Consider the following 22,772-nt stretch of genomic DNA (forward strand, 5'->3'; position numbering starts at 1 on the left):
CAATGCCTGTGGAGTCTATTTTATTATTGTGATCACAAAAGTAAAGTTCGGCACTGCCACTAAGTGTTCCGCTAGGATCTTCCCTGTAATTATTACAGCCAGTGCATGCGCAAGGTGGGAGGGTGTTACACGCGTTGAATGAAGAAATATATAATGCAACACATGGAGAAAAGAGCGGAGTAACTCACCTGGTAAATAGATGGCAGCAGATAGTTCACTTTATGTCCATACGGTGAATAGGCAGGGAGGCGGTAGATGGAAATGGGTGAATCAGGCGTCGGGCCACAGCCGTATCACACTGTTAGGTACTTCGTCAGGCCCCTCACTTCACATCCATACGGTGAATAGGCAGGGATGTGGTAGATGGGAACGGGGGAATCAGGCATCGGGTCACAGCCATATCACACGTTAGGTGCTTCGTCAGGCCCCTGCGCTGCTTCGTCAGGCTTCTCACTTCACGTCCATATGGTGAATAGGCAGAGAGGCGGTACATGGAAACGGGGGAATCTGGCGTCGGGCCACAGCCGTATCACACCGTTAGGTGATTTGTCAGGCCCATGCGCAGCTTTGTCAGGCCCCTCACTTCACATCCATACGGTGAATAGGCAGGGATGCGGTAGAAGGAAACGGGGGAATCAGGCGTCGGGCCACAGCTGTATCACACCGTCAGGTGCTTCGTCAGGCCCCTGCGCTGCTTCGTCAGGCCCCTCACTTCACGTCCATGTGGTGAATAGGCAGGGATGCGGTAGATGGAAACGGGGGAATCAGGCGTCGGGCCACAGCTGTATCACACCGTTAGGTGCTTTGTCAGGCCCCTGCAGGGGCCTGACGAAGCACCTAACAGTGTGATACGGCTGTGGAGCGATACCTGATTCCACCGTTTCCATCTATTGCCTCCCTGCCTATTCACCGTATGGACATGAAGTGAACTATCCTGCTGCCATCTACTTACCGGGTGAGTTGCTCCGCTCTTTTCTCCATGTGTTTGCATTACCTATTTCATTATTGTTTCTTCCTTAATTGCAACTTGATGAATTCAAGTAATTGAAAATTTTGACTTTGATGTCTGTTATAGAACAAGATGGCTACACATTATCAGAATGCATATGGACGAAATTTCTGCACAATAAAATTTCCAGTCAAAGTCTAGACCTTAAAGGGGTACTCCGCCCCTAGACATCTTTTCTTTTGGATAGGGGATACAATGTCTTATTACATGGGGTCGCCACTAGCACCCCAGTCATCCAGTGGACAGAGCAAACTTCGCTCCTAGCCGGATGACGGACAACCACAGCCATCATGTCCCCTCCATTCACATTTATGGGAAGAGACGTGACGGCTATGTACTAGCCATCACACCCCTCCCATAGGCATGAATGGAGGGGGCGTGGAGTGATGTCATGAATAGTGATGAGCGGCAGGGGCCATATTTGAATTTGCGATATTTTGTGAATATATTGCCGATTATTCGTCCTATGTTCGCGAAATTACCATATGAGAAAATTTGCATGGCAAATTTGCAGAAAAATTTGCATGTGAAAAAAGAACACGCAAAAAATGAATATTCGTCATTGCCAATATATAGAACTATATTCTAAATATTCTCGAAATCGCGAAGTGCCAATATTTGCGATAAAAATTAGCATTACGAATATTCGTGCTCAACACTAGTCATGAGCACGAAAGCTCCAATCTATTGTGTTCAGAGAGCTGCAGCGCCAGCCCTGAGATCAAGGGCGGTCCCAGAGGAGGGACCCCACAATCAGACATCTTATCCCCTATCCTTTGGAGGGGATAACATGTCTAGGAGCAGGGTACCCCTTGAACCCAATTACATTTTTGTAATAGGCCCTTTTGTCTGGGTTCATACTAAAGAATTTCAAGATAGACGGCAATATATTCTGTCTGGATTCCGCCATGAGTTAGATCGCACTTTTGGTGTCAGAATTTCAGCAGAGGAAGCTCCACTAAATTCTGTAGTGTACTGTGTTCAGCTAAATCTTATTGACAGCAATAGGATTCTGCTGCACCTGATTTTCCAAATTTATAATTTCTTAGCAGAATTATGCTTAGAAATTCCTCAGTCTGAACCCGGCCTCAGAGAGCTGTGAATGAACCAATTCCCACAATCCTCAACCGACATAACATTGTGGAACTATGAGAGAGACTGATGAAGTCTTACAAAAAAAACATTACTTTAAGTACCGTAATTGCTCCTACAAGCTATTGATTCCTGGGGGTGGAATCTTTTTTTAATGTTTTTTTATGTTACCATAAAATTGAAAATGGATGGCCTTTTTCTCATGTCTAAAAAAATAAATCCAGTGGGGTATGATGGCTAGAATCTGTTATCTGTGAGAATTCAGTAATTCTACTGTATATACAATTTGGAAAACTCTATTGTTTTAACTCTTTGTGGATACCTAAACAGGTGCGGTGGGGGAGACGGCATTACACTTGGCGGTCCAGTATGAAAACCTGGAAGCTGTGGAGATTCTACTGGATGAGGCTCCTCAGCTAATCAATGAGCCGATGGCCTCCAGCCTCTATAAAGGTAGACGCTGTCTGCATAGATATTGTTGTGTGGTTTATAGTTTTGTTGCTTATACTTTTATCTAATAATGTTATCCTACCATTCCAAACCATAGTAATAGTCCTCCACTGCTGTGTTTTTAGGTAGATGTCAGTCAGACCTTTTGACTTTAGCTGATTTGGCCAAAACACTTACTGTATTGTGTTACCAGATTCTTTACCAATGGCAGATATCAGGGGAAATAAAAATCCTCAACCTTTGTTCACATGAGAGAAAGGTCACTACCAATGAGGTCTGTTGAAGTTAAATTCCAACTACTCACTTAATAAAAACCATGTTTGGCCGAGAGGAAATCACTAAGAATAGCTCCTGCTATGTACAAAAATAATAAGTACACGAATGTAACTACAATAATACTACCTCCTATATACAAGAATATAACTACTATAATACTGCTCCTATGTACAAGAATATAACTTCTATAATACTGCTCCAATATACAAGAATATAACTTCTATAATACTGCCCCCTATATATAAGAATATAACTACTACTATAATACTGCTCCTATATACACAAGAATATAACTACTATAATACTGCTCCTATATACAAGAATATAACTACTATAATACTGCTCCTATATACAAGAATATAACTACTATAATACTGTTCCTATGTACAAGAATATAACTACTATAATACTGCTCCTATATACAAGAATATAACTACTATAATACTGCTCCTATATACAAGAATATAACTACTATAATACTGCCTCCTATATACAAGAATATAACTACTATAATACTGCTTCTATATACAAGAATATAACTACTATAATACTGCTCCTATATACAAGAATATAACTACTATAATACTGCTCCTATATACAAGAATATAACTACTATAATACTGTTCCTATGTACAAGAATATAACTACTATAATACTGATCCTATAGACAAGAATATAAATACTATAATACTGCTCCTATATACAAGAATATAACTACTATAATACTGCTCCTATATACAAGAATATAACTACTATAATACTGCCCCTATATACAAGAATATAACTACTATAATACTGCTAATATATACAAGAACATAACTACTATTATACTGCCCATATGAAAAAGAATATTACAGGGTAGCAGTCAGCTCCTGCTGAGTAGTGTTGTGCGCGAATATTTGAAATATAAAATATTTACCACGAATATCGGCACTTAGTGATTTTGCAAATATTTAGAATATAGTGATATATATTTGTAATGATGAATATTCATTTTTTTTTTTCCAAATATATGCGAATATCGCCACTTACTGTCAGAGGACACTGATCCCTCCCTTTTTTTTTGGTGAAAGATATAATTGCGCTTGCGCATTATGTTAATTTTATTATGAATTTTAGCATGGAAAAATAAAAGAGAACGAACTTAGTGAATATGCAAATTTCGCGAACATAGGACAAATATTCGTCCATATATTTGTGAAATATCGCAAATTGAAATATGGCCCCTGCCGCTCATCACTACTGCTGAGACAGCTCATTTTGAAAGGAGATAGAAGCATATATGAAAAAGTGTGCCCCAGACAACACTTTATAGCGCTCATTAAACAACATATTTGCTTATTGATGTATTGATATATCTGTGTTGTTTCCCAGGTCAGACGGCATTACATATGGCTGCTGTCAATCAGAACATAAACCTGGTTCTCACCCTGATACATAGAGGAGCTGACGTCTCTTCCCCTCGAGCTACAGGGACATTCTTTGCACTTAATAATAAGAATCTCTTTTACTTTGGTGAGTGCAGAGACATGAATAGAACATTTCTTAGCAAGGGACATCTGGGACATTTCCTCCTTTGTTTGGTGCAGCTCCAGAGGCTCATGACGTCACAACCACACCCCGCTCGTGATGTCATGGCCACGCCCCCTCAATGTAAGTCTATAGGAGGGGCGTGACGGCCATCATGCCCCCTCCAATAGACTTGTATTGAGGGGGTGTGGCCATGATGTCACTAGCCTCCGCCCTGCATCGCCTTTCATCCGGCATAGAGCAAAGTTCGCTCCGTGCACCAGATGTCTGGGGTGCTGCAGCCGAGATCGCTGGGGACCCCCGTGATCAGACATCTTATCCCCTATTCTTTGGATAGGGGATAAGATGTCTAGGGGTGGAGTACCCCTTTAAAAGGGAATTAATGGAGATTAGATAGCAATGGGCCCCTTTGGTTGCAGTGCTCTGGGCAGCTGGGGCCAAAGGTTAGTTGAAAGGTTCTAATAAATATATTTTACATAATACTTAAAAAAAACCTTAAAAAAAAATTCTTATCTTGCTGGGACCTGTAAAAAATAGGGAAAAAAAATTATACTTACGTACCCCTGGTCCCCCGCAGCTCCCGTCCGACTCTGTCTAGTTATCCAATCTTCTTCCTGCTTCTAAGACAAGAACTTGGTGCAGGACCTGACGGTTTAGCCAATCTCTGGCTGCAGCGTTGTCCTGTCTCACCCCGTAATTGGCTGGATGGTCAGGTCCTGCTCCAATCAGGAGACTGGACAGAGCTAGGGGGACCGGGGTTACGCAAGCATAAGGATTTGCTGTGGGTGCCATTTTTCGATCATAAAAACTTTGATCTCTAAGAGCTGAGTGTTATTTCTGATTCCAGCTAATGCAATAGGATGTCTGATTTCTATTATTCTTGTGTTCTTGCGATTTCCTCTGTGGGTATTATTCCCCCCCCCCCATACCTGAAAATGTACAGTGTAATGCAGGAAAGGCTTAAACGGCTTCTCTGGTGCTCCAGCATTCTGAACATTTTGTTAATAACGCTCGGAGCCAGAGACCGTGATTGTGATTTCATGGCCTCGCCCCCTTAAGTCGTCACACCATGCCCCCTCCATTAATGTCTATGGGAGGGGGCGTGTCAGCAGACACGCCCTCTCCCATAGGCATGAATGGAGTGGGCGTGGTATTAAAGAACGAGGGGGTGGGTCCGTGATGTCACAACCACTGCTGCAGGAACCCGACATTTGTTTAGAACATTGGGTGCTGTGGGAGATCGAGGGTGCCCCAGGAGCGGGTCCGCCGCGATTAGACATCTCACCCCCTATCTTTTGGATAGGGGATAAGATGTCTAGCAGCAGAGTACCCCTTTAAAGAGTACTGTGTGAATGTTCACCTAGTATATGCCTTAATACATGGATTTGAAATAGGCTCACATATCTTTTAGGAGAGCACATACTGTCCTTTGCAGCATGTGTGGGAGACACAGAGATTGTGAAGATACTTCTAGATTATGGAGCTGATATCCAAGCCAAAGATTCTTGGGGTAAGTATATCTTGGATTTTTTGTGGATCTAAAAGCAGAATAGTAGCGATTGCTACAAAAAGTGCAGCTAAAAACAGTGCAGCACAGGAGCGCTCCTTGGCGGCAACAGCCGATTCCTGTGTCAACAAGCACTTCTTCAGGCCAACGATATCCATCGGCCCGAAGAAGTGTGTGCTGACGTAAGAGACAGCTGTTGCCACCAGGTAGTGCTCCCATGTGTTTTTATCCCCCTACTGCACACTTTTTTTTTGTTAAAAAGACAAGAAGATACAGAAGGGTGAGTGCCACTATCATTTTTTTCTATTCAGTATTTTTTTTTCTATTCTGCTTGGGCTGTGGGCCTTCATGTCAGGAACTGTCCAGAGCAGGAGAGTTTTGCTGTGGGGATTTACTTCCTCCATGGACAGTTCCTCACACAGGCAGAGATGTCAGCAGAGAGCATTGTGGTAAGACAGAAAAGACCTACACAACTTCCTCTGGAACATACAGCAGCTGATAAGTACTGGAAGGATTAATATTTTTTAATAAAAGTAATTTACAAATATGTTTAACTTTCTGGCACCAGTTGATTCGGAAAAATTTGTTTTCAACTGGAGTATCCCTTTAAGAAGTGCTGGGAGGTGTGCCAGGCTTTGGCACCAGAGCAGCTTAGTCCCGCCTCCATGACACATGAGAAGTAAAAAATACATTTTATAGGTTTTGCAACCGCCATCAGCTCTAGGAAAGGTAGAGTTTGCTTTTATACCCTAACAGCTATCTAGTGATTTCTGTTACTCCTAGAAACAAATACAGATGAAAGATTCCCTTTAGTTTAGCATATCTTGTTTTTAATATTAGGGGTCGCCTCATTCTTTTGTCCTCTATAGGAATCTTCTATTAGTTTTGATTATTGCACCACTGGCCTACACACTTCTCAATGCCATTTCTATTGTCTTTATAATCTTCCAAGGTAACACGGTTCTGCACATCCTTGTTCTTCAACCCAACAAACATCTATCGTGCCTGATGTTTGACTTCCTCCTATCACAAGATTGTGGAAAGACTCCAATGGACATTCCAAATGTACAGGGACTCACACCGCTGAAGTTGTCCGTTGTAGAAGGAAATGTGATTGTGAGTTGTAACAATTCTTGGTTTCTTGGTCATACATGGTCCATCTTGGTAAACACAGAAATCTGATTTTCATATATTAACTTGTGACAGATGTTCCAGCACTTAATTCAAAAGAAAAGAAAAATCCATTATACATTTGGTCCTGTCACCACCATGATGTATGACTTGTCGGAAATCGATTCATGGGACGATCAGCAATCCGTGCTTGAGCTTATTGTATCAGCCAACAAGAGTAAGGTAAGACAAAGTAATATAGACTCCATTTTTCTATGTTGTTGTTGCTTGTTGCTTGTTACTGATTGAAGTCATTAGGAGGCAAAATTAACTGCAAAAAATCTGAATCAAAATATGCACATGTGAACATACCCTAATACAGCCCCATGTCTACCACACCAACCAATATGATCAAATATATCCTAGAATGAAGTAACCACAACCAACCTCATACTTGTCCTGGTAAAGTTCCTATCTGACAATCTTCATGTCTTTTATATCATAGGCTCATAAAATACTCAACATTCCTCCAGTTAAGGAGCTACTGCAAAAGAAATGGAATTCAACTGGACGTCCATACACCCGATTCCTGGGCTTAGTCTACATCCTATATATGATCTGTGTCTCTGTATGTTGTGCCAACCGTCCTCTGAAGCCTCGGACAACAAATACCACAGACCCCAGAGACATTACTCTGTTAGTTCAGAAAACTCTGCAGGTGGGTCACAAGGGACACTTGTGAAATCCATTTTTGGTATCTATCCAAGATGATCACCCATCTAAGGTGGTCAGAAGACAGGCCCACACTGTCAAAGAGCTAAACTGCCTTACAATGGACACAAGGGTTTTACATGTCCTGGTCCACTACTTTTCACAGTCCTTCTTTATACAGTAACCTGTTGAGTTAAAACAACAATGGACCAGATTAATATATTGGTCAGGGAAGAGTAGATGAAGGTTCTAGTCTAGAAAGGATAGATGAAGGTTCTAATCTAGAAAGAGTAGATCAAGGTTCTAGTGTAGAAAGAGTAGATCAAGGTTCTAGTCTAAAAATAGTAGATCAAGATTCTGCTCTAGAAAGAGAAGATGGAGGTTCAAGTCTAGAAAGAGTAGACAGAGGTTCTAATCTAGAAAGAGAAGATGGGGGTTCTAGTCTAGAAAGAGTAGATGGTGATTCTAGTCTAGAAAGAGTAGACCGAAGTTCTAGTCTAGAAAGAGTAGATTAAGGTTCTAGAGTAGAAAGAGTACAGTAGATCAAGGTTCTAGTTTAGAAAGAGAAGATGGAGGTTTTAGTGTAGAAAGAGTATGTGAAGGTTGTAGTCTAGAAAGAGTAGGTGGAGGATCTAGTCCAGAAAGTGTAGGTGGAGGTTTTACTCTTGAAAGAGTAAAGGGAGGTTCTGGTCTAGAAGGAGTAGATGAAGGTTCTAGTCCAGAAAGTCCATGTATGGTGTATGATGAGTGCTGACCTTTAATGCGATTGGGGGAAAAAAAGGTCTACTACAAGCAATTGGCTAGTTGAAAAGGGTGAATAATTGGTTATTAGGCTATATATATATATATATATATATATATATATATACATTAAAGAGTATATAGGCATTTGATAAAGCAAGAGGTGGAATAGAGATCTGAGAAAAGATGCAAAAATATCATCCACATATACATGTTATAGTCGTCAACTGGCCCTGAATTGAAAAATGAAAGGAATACTTTAGCTTTCATGCATCTAAGAGTACTGGGCCCATTTTGATACCAAGAAAACTTGTCCTATCTAGAGTTAAGGGATCATACAGTAAGTTTTTCCGAGCCCAAACCTGGCGGCTTGGCATTTGATTATTGGAGCATTTTGAATGAGGAATTAATTTATGCAGACTAAAGTAGTTAACGGCCAAGCCGCCAGGTTCGGCTCATACAAACACAGTAAGTTTGCTCAATTTTAGTCCTATCCCTAGTCGGATTCTCTGTAATTATGCTGAGAAATTGAGTCAGGACAATAAACCCTTACATTGTTGTATTTAAACTGACCATTTAAGAGGATCCTATAGGCCTAACCTCTGGCTTTATCATTGGGTTTCCTTGACCTTATATAATGTCTCGCTTCAGTTCCTAGGAAGCTTATTTGCATATGACTCCAAACTTCACCAACAAAGAGGATGCAATGTGCGCTGCCTCACCACAGAGAGAGGATGCAGTACTGGACAATCACAATCACAATTCTTGGGGTCTTTCCTTCACTTTAAATATTTCTTCTTCTCACATGGTGTTTTTGCACTTAGACATTTATAGGAGCCCAGAGGGGGGGGATTCAGACCCGCACCCCCTTCAAAATGGTGGATGTAAATAGTCTGTTAGACACAAGGAGTTGTCACTATCACAAATGGATCTACAATATACCCTAAGGTCAATACCGTAGGGTACAAAAAAATTGCACCACTGAGAAAGATTTTGTTCAACAATCTAAAGTTCTTCAAAAAAAGGTTTTTAAATAAAAGGTACACTAAAAAAGTTTTAAAAGATGCATATAAAAAAATGTATCCTTTAAAACAACAACAATTGGTTCAACCGATCCCCTCTGCTTCTTCCAATATAACCCATAATAATCATAATAAGTTCCGTTTCAATTTTATTACAAATTTAAATTCCGTTTTTTTAAAAGAAAACATATTATTCAGAAACATTGGGCTGTATAAAAAAAATAGACCCAGTTCTAAAAATAACTCATACCACCAAAACCTGCTTTTACTTACCGACAGGCCAGGAATTTGAAAAGTATTCTAGCTCCTAGTAGATTCTAGCTCCTAGTAGATCGGGTCAAGTGACTAGGATCGGGTCAAGTGATCCAAAACCTCCTTCCATTCACTTGACTTTGTCAGGTGATGGGCAGAAGGGGACATTCCGGTGCAGCAGCAATCGCTGCCTATGTTGCTTATGGATCTCCTCATCCGGCGACCGGACATTGCAGTTAAATTCTACCGGTCAGTACTTACCAGTTACAGACAGATTGGATTGTGGTTCACAATATGTAATTTATCTGCTAACATGTGATTGTGGCTGTCAGTACATTTGGCACAGAGTTCAGACTGTGAGCCAGAAAATGAATAAACACAGAGAGAATATTCAGAACACCTTTAGGAAGAATGGCGTTTCGCAAATTTTTTTTAAAACATGACGGGGAAATCAATGTTTTACAACTATCCATTAATGAAACTGTACCAGCCGTGATTACTAATAGATTCCAGACTCTTATCAATAGGGAGTCATACTGGATTTTTATGTTCAACACAATAACCCCTGATGGTCTTAATGAGACAATTAAAAGAACCACTATTTAACGTCTTTGAAATCACTGGCTTCATGGAGGTATTCTGATCAGAATTTTTATATGTATTTTTGGACATTCATTTTATTTTTTATGCATGTGGATTTGTGTAGGGGCATACTCTCTGTGCATTTAGGTCCATAGATGTGTGCGTCTGCAGAGATCCCCATACACTGTTGTGTATATTAAGTTGCATGTGTATCTAGTATGCCCACATATTTATATTTTTATAAGTGTTTTATTTTTAAATACTTTTTTTCCATGTAATGGAAAAAAAACTTAAAGGTGATGTAACGTTTTTTTTGCGATCATGTGACCTTAGGTATGGGAGGAGTGTGTGTTTACACCTGCCCCCTCCCCATTTGTTTCTTGTACTTGAAAAAAGTTGTATTACTTTTAAGAGAATAAACCTATTTGTCCAGTACTGCATCCTCTCTCTTTGGTGAGGCAGCGCATGTTGGATCCTCTTTGTTGGTGAAGTTTGGAGTCATATGCATTTTCTCACGCCTGGAGCGTGGTGTTTATCTTTGTATGTGTTGTGCCGGTAAGTGCACAACCCATCCAGGTGAATCAGTGGTTGACTCACCTAACTTTTTTCTCTTTCACTGGAAGGATTCACACAGTAAGCGCCTTTTGCTTGTTTTATATTCTAGGAAGCTTATTTGACATACGATGATCATCTAAGACTTGTTGGTGAGGTCATTTCGGTCATTGGAGCTCTCATACTTTCGATGAGCGAGGTGAGAAGGGTTCTCTAGAAACGTGTGTAAGTCTTTATTTATACAAATACATGCCCTCATGCTACATCATAAACAGTTTATTTGTGACAAACCTCTGAAGACAGTGACAGTAGGAACTAAGCTACGAACATTTGTGAGATGGACGGGACCTGTAGTCCCATGTTGGTCATGGGTGATATTGCATTAGAGCCCAGTCTTGTTGGAGGGTTCTTTTGTCTACAGATGGGTCAATTACTGTATTTTTCACCATATAAGACGCTCCGGCATATAAGAGGCACCCAATTTTAAAGCATGAAAATCTAGAAAAAAAAGATTCTGAACCTTCAACCTGTGGACCTCCAGATGTTGCAAAACTACAACTCCCAGCATGCCTGGACAGCCGTTGGAGGTCAGCAGGTTGAAGACCACTGGTATAGGAGGTAATACTCACGAGTCCCTGCCGCTCCGGACCCGTCACCGCTGCCCTGGATGTCGCCCTCCATCACTGTCGCCGCGTCCCCGGGTGTCTCCGTCGCTCTGGAATGTCTCTACTGCCAGGTATCCTAGCTCTCCATCGCCGCCATCACGTCGCTACGCATGCCGCTACGCATGCCGCTATGCATGCCGCTATGCACGCCGCTCCTATTGGATGATGGCATGGCGTGCGCAACGACGTGATGGCGACGAAGGAGATCGCCGGCCATGCAGGGGATCCCGGCACAGAGCAGACACCGAGAAGGCAGGTAAGGTCCCTCCCGGTGTCCTGTAAGTTGTTCGGGACGCCGCGATTTCACCACGGCGGTCCCGAACAGCCCGACTGAGCAGCCGGGTTAGTGTCACTTTCGCTTCAGACGCGGCGGTCTGAATGGTTAATACAGGGCATCACCGCGATCGGTGATGTCCTGTATTAGCCGCGGGTCCCAGCCATTGATGGTCGCAAGGACCGCCGCAATAGGACAGGTTTTAATGTGTATTTGCCGTATAAGATGCACCAACTTCCCCCCCAGTTTTGGCAAAAAATACGGTAGACCATATTGGTCAAGATTTCTCATAAAGATTGTATTTTTCCTAGCTGTTACAGGCCTACAAAATGGGTTTGAGGCACTTCTGGAGCCATATATTCTGGAGGGATCCATTCAATGTAATCAGGTAAGATAATATCTTAAGTTGAGTTTCAAGGCAAAGTTTATCAGCGACCCATCTTCAGGATAGGTCATTAATATCTGATCGGTCTAGTACCAACACCTAACACCCCTGCTGATCAGAGCTGGGGCTTCAGCATACACATTAAAACTGAATCAGAAGCAGATGGCTCCATGCTGTGTCCATGCTGTGTAACTGCAGCTCAGCTTCCATCCACTTTAACACCCTATTACAGATCATTAGGTCAATTTTTATGTTAGATTTCTACATATGAAACCAAATAAAAAAACTTAGCACTGCTAAATCTGTACATTACAATATTAAGATGAAACAGACAACTGCAGCTAATCCCAACTTATCTTAACCCTTTCTACAACATGTTTCCTATATTTACAGAATTTGCTTCGCTCTTCTACTCTTGATCATCCTTGCTATGCGTTTGACTGATACTGACGGAGAAGTTGTCCCCATGTCGGTGGCATTAGTGCTGGGGTGGTGTTACTCTATGTATTTTGCCCGAGGCTTCCAAATGCTGGGACCCTTCACTATCATGATACGAAAGGTAAAAGGCTATCAAAAGTAAACTGTAACATGATTGTACCGTATTCTTTATATATAGTAAAAAAAAAAAAAAAAAAAAAAAGGCCCAAACCATAATACCAATATAAAGTCAATGAGAAAATTTGTAGCGATAAATCCGGTGTGAGGTGCAGAACTGCATCCTATGCAGTTCTGTGTTCGCTCCTCCCTTCAGCTGTTCGGAGATTTCCGAAGATACAGTGAGGGGAGGGGAAGGCAGAGCTGGGCAGGACGCAGCTCTGCACCTCCCTCAGCCCCGTACACACTTCCCTCCTGGCACCTCCTTCAGCAGGAAGGACATACATTTTCACAGCCCCGCTCCTGTCACCTCAGTCCTCCTCAGGGACATAGATTTTCACAGCCCTCTCCTGTCTGCTCCTGGACAGCTGAGGGGAGGGGCGAATGCAGAATTGCATAGGATGCGCCGGCATTGCAGAAGACCATGTCTTCTTTCTTGCCCGTTTTACACCAAGCTCCACCCACTTGACAAACTAAGTGCAGTGTTTAAAAGTCGCACAATTTTTGTGCTAGATTTTTCCATAAATTTTGTGACTTTTCACCTATCTAGGGCACACAATGATAAATTCTCCACACTATCTGTGATCTTTATCTTTACTAATAGTAACATCTTTTCTCTTCTATTATACAGATAGCCGCCAGTGACCTTTTGAAATTTTGCTGGCTCATGGCCGTGGTGGTTGTCGGCTACAGTGTGGGTAAGCAAAGCTTATAGCGATGTATTATTTTTATCTTAAGCATTAAAGCTCAAATGTTTAATAGGATTTTATCATCAAGTTCTCAAAGGTCATAAATTATGCCCAGTTAGGGACCCCTGAAGATGATAAAAAAAAAGGCAAAACAGGACAGGGGCATGAATTAGCCGTTCAGATACAATAAAAAAAAATGTATACTACTGTACAAAATATAAAATATTTATATATATATATATATATATATATATATATATATATATATATACATAAAGGGAAAAAAGGATTACTGGAGACATACTACCCAGACAGAGGCCAAAGGGGAACACTTGTGATCTCTATCTGGACAATGTGGCGTATGGTTAAGTGTGTTGTATGTTGTATGTAGTGGAAACTCCTAGCAACGTTCAGCTGTACAGAATAACGCAATACATAATAGAAACATTAACCCTCTGCATTCTGTAGAGATCATTGCATTCTTAGACTTATAGTGAAAGGCACGAAAAAATATTTAATGCAGTAAATATACTTGGCATAACCATACAATATTTAAGAAAAATACTTTGCATCCAGAAAACCTTATATTACCTCAGCTGCCTGATTAGTCATTGAGTAGCAACTAATATGCTGTACTGGGTCGCCACACATATGCCTTGCGTATTCACCAAACATAGTGTGAACATAGCCTAATGTTGATATTCCCCTGCAGTGGCCCCACACAACTTCCCTTGGTGATAACCGCTTATTGCCGGGAGTTAGAGAAACCAGGCGAGGGGGCAATAAAAAAAATTAAAAAAATGTTTATCATAAACGAAACATTTTTCATAAACTATAATGTTGAATGGAATATCCTTAAGATAATCCATCACTATCAGACTGGTGGAGGCCCAAATTCCAAACCCCCACCAATCCTCTGACTAAAGGGACCACAGTGCTCCAGCAAGTGCTGCTGCATGTCAGTACCAATTTATTGAGGTCAGTTTTGGTAAAACGGTTAACGTTAATTTCATACGGCCGTTGTTCTCCGACCCATTCAGGTTTTTTGGGCCAAACAGACTCTGAATGGGTCTGAGCACAACTGACACCGCTGGGTCCCGATGGATCCTATTGACCTAAAGGGGTATTGCAGCCATAGACATCTTATCCCCTATCCAAAGGATAGGTGATAAGATGTCGGATTGTGGGGGGGGGGGGGGGCACCACTGGGACCCCCGTGATCGCCGTGCAGCATTGGCATTCTGTGCCGGGCTGTTGCCCCAATCTTGGAAACCTCTGAGTTTCCGGGATTGGAGATGTGATGTCACACCACACCCCTCGTGATGTCACACCACGCCCCTTCAATTCATGTCTATGGGAGGGGGCATGGCGTGATGTCACGTCTTCAATCCCGGAAACTCAGAGGTTTCCGAGATTGGAGCAACAGCCCGGCACAGAATGCCGATGCTGCACGGAGATCGCGAGGGTCCCAGTGGTGCCCCCCCCCCCCCATGATCCGACATCAAATCCCCTATCCTTTGGATAGGGGATAAGATGTCTATGGCCGCAATACCCCTTTAGGTCAATAGGATCCATCGGCACAAAATGTAGGTGCTGCACGAAGATCACGGGGGTCCCAGTGTCAGGCCCCCCCACGATCAGAAATCTTATCCCCTATCCTTTGGATAAAATGTATATGGCCAGAATACCCCTTTAAATCTGATATTTTACAGAAAAAATAGGGCATGCAGTACTTTGTTTCCGCTCAACTCCTGTCCTTCCGAGGGTCTGATCTCCCCTTACCGGAGCACATCGGCCATGTGAACAAACTTTTAGTTAGTTGAACATCAGAAGAAGCTGGATGATATGAAGATAGTGGAATATGGCTGAAGTTTTGCAGTTACTGAACTTTTTCTCCTTTTTCTCCCCTTTTCCAGCTCTATTTATTACCTTTCAGACAGTACAGGGACAAGCGCTTGGTTCTTTTAATAACCATATAATGACCCTGATCAGCACCTACTGTCTATTCTCCAATCTCCTCAATGGACCGGCCAACTATTCTGTTGAGGCCCCAGGGATGTATCGCCCCCTCTACGGCTCGTTTTGTGTCATTGCCTTTCTTCTCATGTTCAACCTGCTCATCGCAATGATGGGAGACTCACAATCTGCTATGGTTAAGAGGAAAGAAGAGTTATGGAAAGTAGAGGTAATGTAATAGGGCGAGAAAGTAAAGGGTGAATAGAAGACAATAGTTCAGTATGGGGGATAGGCCAGGTTAGGGCCAGAAATGAAAACTATGGAGGCAGGAGGGAATTAGACGCTTAAAATTTAATAAAAGGCCTATCATTACTGATTGATGTGCCACAACTATTGTGGCTAGGAGCTTGGGAAGTTTTTTGCCATAGTTGAGGCCAATTTTCTGGTGTAAATTATAGAACATAGAATCTACATTTTAGTAAATTTGAAAGTTAGTTATATTCTTGTATATGGGAGAAGTATTATAGTAGTTATATTCTTGTACATGGGAGGCAGTATTATAGTTGTTATATTCTTGTATATAGGAGCAGTATTATAGTAGTTATATTCTTGTATATAGGAGTAGTATTATAGTAGTTATATTCTTTTATATAGGAGGCAGTATTATAGTAGTTATATTCTTGTATATAGGAGGCAGTAATATAGTAGTTATATTCTTTTATATAGGAGACAGTATTATAGTAGTTATATTCTTGTACATAGGGGACAGTATTATAGTAGTTATATTCAGGTGTATAGGAGCAGTATTATAGTAGTTATATTCTTGTATATAGGGGCAGTATTATAGTAGTTATATTCTTGTACATAGGAGCAGTATTATAGTAGCTATATTCTTGTATATAGGAGCAGTATTATAGTAGTTATATTCTTGTATATAGGAGCAGTATTATAGTAGTTATATTCTTGTATATAGGAGCAGTATCATAGTAGTTATATTCTTGTATATAGGGGCAGTATCATAGTAGTTATATTCTTGTATACAGGGGCAGTATTATAGTAGTTATATTCTTGTATATAGGAGCAGTATTATAGTAGTTATATTCTTGTATATAGGAGCAGTATCATAGTAGTTATATTCTTGTATACATGGGAGCAGTATTATAGTAGTTATATTCTAGTATATAGGACCAGTATTATAGTAGTTATATTCTAGTATATAGGAGCAGTATCATAGTAGTTATATTCTTGTATATAGGAGCAGTATTATAGTAGTTATATTCTTGTATATAGGAGCAGTATTATAGTAGTTATATTCTTGTATATAGGGGCAGTATTATAGTAGTTATATTCTTGTATATAGGAGCAGTATTATAGCAGTTATATTCTAGTATATAGGAGCAATATTATAGTAGTTATATTCTTGTACATAGGAGCAGTATTATAGTAGTTATATTCTTGTATGTAGATGTCATTGTACTGTAATAGATAGACTGAATAAAAAGGATTTGTCATTCCCCCTCCCTCCTGTAGATGAGTGATGCTACCGTAAAGATGGAGCTGACATTTCCACAGTGTCTGTGGTTTGGCACAAAATCCACTGAGCAAGACTTGGACAAAAGACGATATATTAGGTATGTGACAAGGACTCCTGACAACCAATAAAAAAACAATGTTTTAAGCTTAAAGGGGAACTTTGATTGCAGCTCATTTATGTTTCAATAAGTGGGGTGGCTGATGTATGGGAGGGAGGAAAATGGAATTGTGGGATTTGTAGTCAAAAAAGAAAAGTCAAACAGGAAATACAAGTTCACAAAAAGCTAGCCACAGTGTTATGGTAATCTCATGACATAGCCATTTAGCCCCAAGACAAGCGCAGATCCTTCCTACGCATGTCCATTACTGCCTGCCAGGTACATACTAAAATCACCTTATGGTGGATAACCCCTTTAATGAAAAATGTCTAATTAGAAACAAATAAGCTTTATTAGGAAGGCATATTAGCTCAATAATTGGCCCATGTAAAAGGATCATAAATGGATCGAAAAAATTCCATACACTTTTATAGTCTCTAGGATTTGATGGCTCTGTAGAGAGCCTTCTCCAGGAGCCTACCTTATCTATACCTTCAGCACAACAGTAGAGCTATTATTAATTCACACACCCCTTAAAGGGGTATTCTGGCTTTATACATCTTATCCCCTATCCAAAGAATGTATGATCGCAGGGGTAAGATGTATAAAGTCAGAATACCCCTTTTATTGGTAATGAGATGACTCTGCTGATATTGTCATAACCTGTATAGCAAAGCTGACAAGGGAGTTGCAGAAAACATCTCCTACTGAAGTTTATAGTTAAAAGAAATAATCTTAGCATAGTAAATCAACCTCAGAATCCTAAGTGGGAACTTTTTTAGGGGCAAAATTTGCTTGATAATATGTTTGCAGTGTATGTACGTTAATTACTATACTACAACAATATACAGATAAGTCAATTGGCTTCCTAGTAATAAATATATATATATATATAATAAATTATGTGTCCCTAGTAGCTCCATGGTCTATGGCCCTTATTTACTAAGAGTGGAGTGTAGGTTTCTTTTTGGGGTTTAATTCCCTACAATTTTTTATCCTTACATTTTCCACTTTCTCTACATTTTGCTTTTTTTTAAACATGCCCTGATATGTAGGGTTTTCCTCAGCTGAAATCCACCACATTTTCTGTGGAAACCTTAGCAAATATGTTGGGTTTTTGTGAAAATGTCGGGAACACGCCCCTTTTTGGTTACCATGCCCATGTTTCCTGATGGCCACACCCCTTTTTTGGGTTTTCTTAGTAAAATGGAGAGTTAGTCAGGTTTTTTTTCAATTCCCGCGCAGACAAAATTTCTGGCGCACAACCCGACAAAACATGTTGGGTTTTCAATAGTAAATGAGGTCCTATGTGTGCAATATAAGGAAATGTACTGTGAGCCAGATTGGATATAGTGATTGGTGTGATCATCGACTCTGTAGAATATTATGGTTCTAAACAGGAAATAACATATCTCATTTGGACCTGCAAAATTATTTGTAAATCTCAGGTTATGTTTTCTCTAGTGTGGAAGAGCGGAAATGGAACCCGCACCATCCACGTGAAGTCAACAGGTCATCAAGTGATGAGGAATCAGATGAAGACTCTACACCTCAAAAGTCACAAGAGAGGAGTCCAGACCTGTATACCCGACAGGAGATCAGAACAAATATCAATGATGGAAGTGAAGACAGTAGAAAAGTGGAACAACATGAAAATAATGTGTGGGGAGAAGAGACGTTTCAGCTTTAAAGGGGTATTCCAGCCTTAGCTATCTTCTCCCCCTCCATTCATGTCTATGAGAGGGGCCGTGACGGCCGTCACGTCCCTTCCCATAGACATGAATTGAAGGGGTGTGGTGTGACATCATGACGGGGCGTGGCTGTGAATCACATCTTGGTCTTGGAAGCAGCGCCAGGTACAGAATGCCGGGGGCTGCACTGAGATTGTGGGGTCCCGCCACTGGGGGTAAGGGTATAAGATGTCTAAAGCCGGAATTCCCTTTGAAGTTTTTTATTGGATACATCTATTATATGTTGTACTAAATTTATCTAAAATATGCCATACTTGCCCATTCTTGACTGAAGGTTTAAAAATAACACAATGTCCCAATCTGTACAGCAAAGCTGAAGGTTTAAAATGAACACTTCCATGCTGCCATGTGTACAGGAATAATATCCTTTTCTCAGCCTCTGTTATACAAAACCTTTCTATAAGACACATCGAGCCAAAATTCAAGCGCTACTTCCTTTCCTACTCAACTTAGTAAGTATGTAGACTCATAGACATAAAAATATGTACCAAGATGATGTGTGAATGTAATAATGATATATGCAATGGGAGTATAGATCGGAAAAGCACAGGACAAATAAAAAAAACTTTATTGATGTATTGGGGACAACGCGTTTCGGCATCAACTGATGATGCCTTCCTCAGGTCCACTTACAGTTCCCAGTGTAGATCAGTGCTGGGTAACTGGAACGGAGTCCTGTAGAGATTCTGTGCTTTCCTCGGTCCGTCAATAATGATATATGTAAGTGATTACAGTATTAGACAAAAACAAATTGTGAAAAATTGTACAATTGAAAGGAGGCTCTAGTAGTAGGCACACAAGTTCTGTATGGCATCCTGCGGCACATTTGCCCACAGAGGTTACAGATTGGCCCGTAGATCCTGCACACTTGTAGGTTGCTGGACTACAGATTAGTGTTGAGCGGCATAGGCCATATTCGAATTCGCGAATATTCGCGAATATATGGACGAATATTCGTCATATATTCGCGAATATTTGCGTTTTATTTTCGCATATGCAAATATTTGTGTTTGCGAAAATTAACATATGCGAAAATTTGCATATAAGAAAACCTGTGCAAGCAAAAATTTGCATATTCGAAAATTCGCGCACCAGTCTCACACAGTAGTTTTAGAGCCTTATTTACACCACACAAGCTGGAAGCAGAGAGGGATGATCACTGTTATGTGTACTGTGAAAAAAAAAAAAGAATATTCGTAATTACGAATATATAGTGCCATATTCGCGAATATGCGATATTCGCAAATAAAATTGGTATTGCGAATATTCACGAGCAACACGACTACAGATCACGTCTAGAAATGAGCCCTCATACATACGCGGAAAAATAAAAATTTTCGTACAAAAAAGTTTGACTTTTTTAAAAGTAGTAAAGTAAAACAAAACCTATATAAATTGGGTACCATGGGTGCATGGGTGCATGGAGTAGAAACGGAAGCCCGCAAAAGTTGCACAATGTTGTTTGTTTTTCGATTTTGCCCTACAAACATTTTTTTGTTTGTTTCACTGTACATTTTGAGGTAAAATGAATGATGTCATTACAAAGTACAATTGGTTCCACAAAAAACAAGCCCTATATTGATCTGTAGATGGGAAAATAAAAGAGTTATGTCTCATAGAAGGCGAGGAGGAAAAAACAAAATCTCAAAAAAAAAAAAAAAAAGACCGCAGTACAACAAAATGTGAAAAAAGGGAAAGGATCTGGAAACTTCCCAAATGCTTTGTACATTCTGTGTATCTGAGATTTGTATTCCGAGAAGAAGAGGAGTATATATATTTTGGTATAACAGCTGAACAGAAGAGCAGGTTAAAGGAGTACTCTGGTGGAAAAAAGTTTTTTTTTTTTTTTTTTTTTTAAATCAACTGGTGCCAAAAAGTTAAACAGATTTGTAAATGACTTCTATTAAAAAATCTTAACCCTTCCAGTACTTCTTAGTGGCTGTATACTAAAGAGGAAATTATTTTCTTTTCTGGCACCAGTTGAGTTAAAAAAAATAAATAAATAAAAAGAAAGAAAACATTCCACTGGAGTACCCCTTTAAATACCCATCCTGGAATGAAGGAATCAGACAACTTCTACTTAACAGGTAGATAGAGATTGAGTGATAAGTGTCTGTCAGACCGGACTGACCACAAGCCTGAGACAATGAGGTGACCTCACTGAACCCTCCTGCCTTCAGGTCTGCTGTACAATGTTCTGTAGATATATTTAGTGTGTATATGTACAAACCAGGCAGTATTCATCACAAATAAAAACCTGTTAATTATATTGTTCACTTAAAGGGGTTATCCAGGAAAAAAAAATTTTTTATATATCAACTGGCTCCAGAAAGTTAAACAGATTTGTAAATTACTTCTATTAAAAAATCTTAATCCTTTCAGTACTTATGAGCTTCTGAAGTTAACATTGTTCTTTTCTGTCTAAATGCTCTCTGATGACACGTGTCTCAGGAAACACCCAGTTTAGAAGCAAATCCCCATAGACAACCTCTTCTAAACTGTTCCCAAGACAGGTGTCATCAGAGAGCACTTAGACAGAAAAGAACAATCTTAACTTCAGAAGCTCATAAGTACTGAAAGGATTAAGATTTTTTAATAGAAGTAATTTACAAATCTGTTTAACTTTCTGGAGCCAGTTGATATATATAAAAAAAAAGTTATTTCCTGGATAACCCCTTTAACCTTGAAGTGTTAAATGTGTCACTCTCAAATACACATGCTACTTTATTTTTACAAAAGACAACTAGTTTCTCATAGCCACAATCATTATAAATTACCTAGGATAACATATCCCAGCAAATCCATCATGGGCCTTTGCATTAAATTAAAGGGGTACTCCGGTGGAAAACTTTTTTTTTTAATCAACTGGTGCCAGAAAGTTATACAGATTTGTAAATTACTTCTATTAAAAAATCTTAATTCTTCCAGTACTTATCAGCTGCTGAATACTACTGAGGAAATTCTTTTATTTTTTGGAACACAGAGCTCTCCGCTGACATCACGAGCACAGTGCTCTCTGCTGACATCTCTGTCCATTTTAGGAACTGTCCAGAGCAGCATATGTTTGCTTTGGGGGATTTTCTCCTACTCGGGACAGTTCTTAAAATGGACAGAGATGTCAGCAGAGAGCACTGTGCTTGTGATGTCAGCAGAGTGTTCCAAAAAGAAAATAATTTCCTCTGTAGTATTCAGCAGCTAATAAGTACTGGAAGGATTAAGATTTTTTAATAGAAGTAATTTACAAATCTAAAACAAAGATTAACCACACTACCCTAGGGTACACAGTGAATAATTGTTTGAGACAAAGTTTTGAAAAAAATGCAGATTTTATTAAAACAATAAAAACCTAAATGGTTAAAAATATCAGAGCAATGTCAATGTTATCTTAAACTGTCATTGGGCCCTAATGACAGATTTAGAAAATATGAATATATATATAGCAACCACCTAATATAGAATAATCTATAGATGTAAAAAACAAATGCAATTTTTCAACGGCATATAATGATCCGGAGTCGGCTATTAGTCCGGCACCTATGATGAATAAAAAAGGGCTGATAGTCCGGCACTTGTAATGGAAAAGGCAAAGTCACTTGATGGACTGATGTACAGGTGTATAAAAAGCTGCCCACAGATGTTAAACAAATGCAAAGTTCCACCTCACCCTGGCTGCTGGTCCCGTACTGCGACGGGCCGATAGTTGAAATTCTTGTGTTGGCTGCAGCAATCCCGGCGTGAGAGCCTGGATGGATATGGGCTCCGGCAGGAGACTCTCTCAGGAGCGGTCCGTGGTATCGGCAAATACCTGGATGTGTATCGGACCCTCGCTGTAGAGATCGTGGCTGGGTTCTGGTAGTGCAGGCAGCAGGTTGGTAATGCGCTCAGTGGGAGAGGATGTTTGATGAATGCAGCAAGTGGTGCACAAAGTTCTGGGCCGGCTTCAGTCTAGGTGGTGCGTGCGAATTGTGCTCTGTTCAGATTAGATATCAGCCT

General features: G+C 40.3%; 1 protein-coding gene across 2 annotated transcripts in view; it reads left to right on the plus strand.

Moving 5' to 3' along the window:
- The window catches only part of LOC130281732 (transient receptor potential cation channel subfamily V member 6-like), a 40,622-nt gene extending 20,743 nt beyond the window's left edge, over window positions 1–19,879 (plus strand). For both annotated transcript variants that reach the window (XM_056529295.1, XM_056529296.1), the window contains 13 exons: window positions 2,432–2,554; window positions 4,202–4,342; window positions 5,769–5,867; window positions 6,817–6,980; window positions 7,071–7,217; window positions 7,480–7,692; window positions 10,947–11,033; window positions 12,085–12,161; window positions 12,552–12,717; window positions 13,384–13,450; window positions 15,358–15,626; window positions 16,928–17,028; window positions 18,493–19,879. In XM_056529295.1, coding sequence (XP_056385270.1) covers window positions 2,432–2,554; window positions 4,202–4,342; window positions 5,769–5,867; window positions 6,817–6,980; window positions 7,071–7,217; window positions 7,480–7,692; window positions 10,947–11,033; window positions 12,085–12,161; window positions 12,552–12,717; window positions 13,384–13,450; window positions 15,358–15,626; window positions 16,928–17,028; window positions 18,493–18,718 — 1,880 coding nt within the window. In that variant the 3' untranslated portion in view covers window positions 18,719–19,879. The remainder of the gene's footprint in view (window positions 1–2,431; window positions 2,555–4,201; window positions 4,343–5,768; window positions 5,868–6,816; window positions 6,981–7,070; window positions 7,218–7,479; window positions 7,693–10,946; window positions 11,034–12,084; window positions 12,162–12,551; window positions 12,718–13,383; window positions 13,451–15,357; window positions 15,627–16,927; window positions 17,029–18,492) is intronic.
- The last annotated feature ends 2,893 nt before the right edge of the window (window positions 19,880–22,772 follow it).

Source organism: Hyla sarda, chromosome 7 (assembly GCF_029499605.1).
Source record: "Hyla sarda isolate aHylSar1 chromosome 7, aHylSar1.hap1, whole genome shotgun sequence".
Lineage (NCBI taxonomy): Eukaryota > Metazoa > Chordata > Amphibia > Anura > Hylidae > Hyla > Hyla sarda.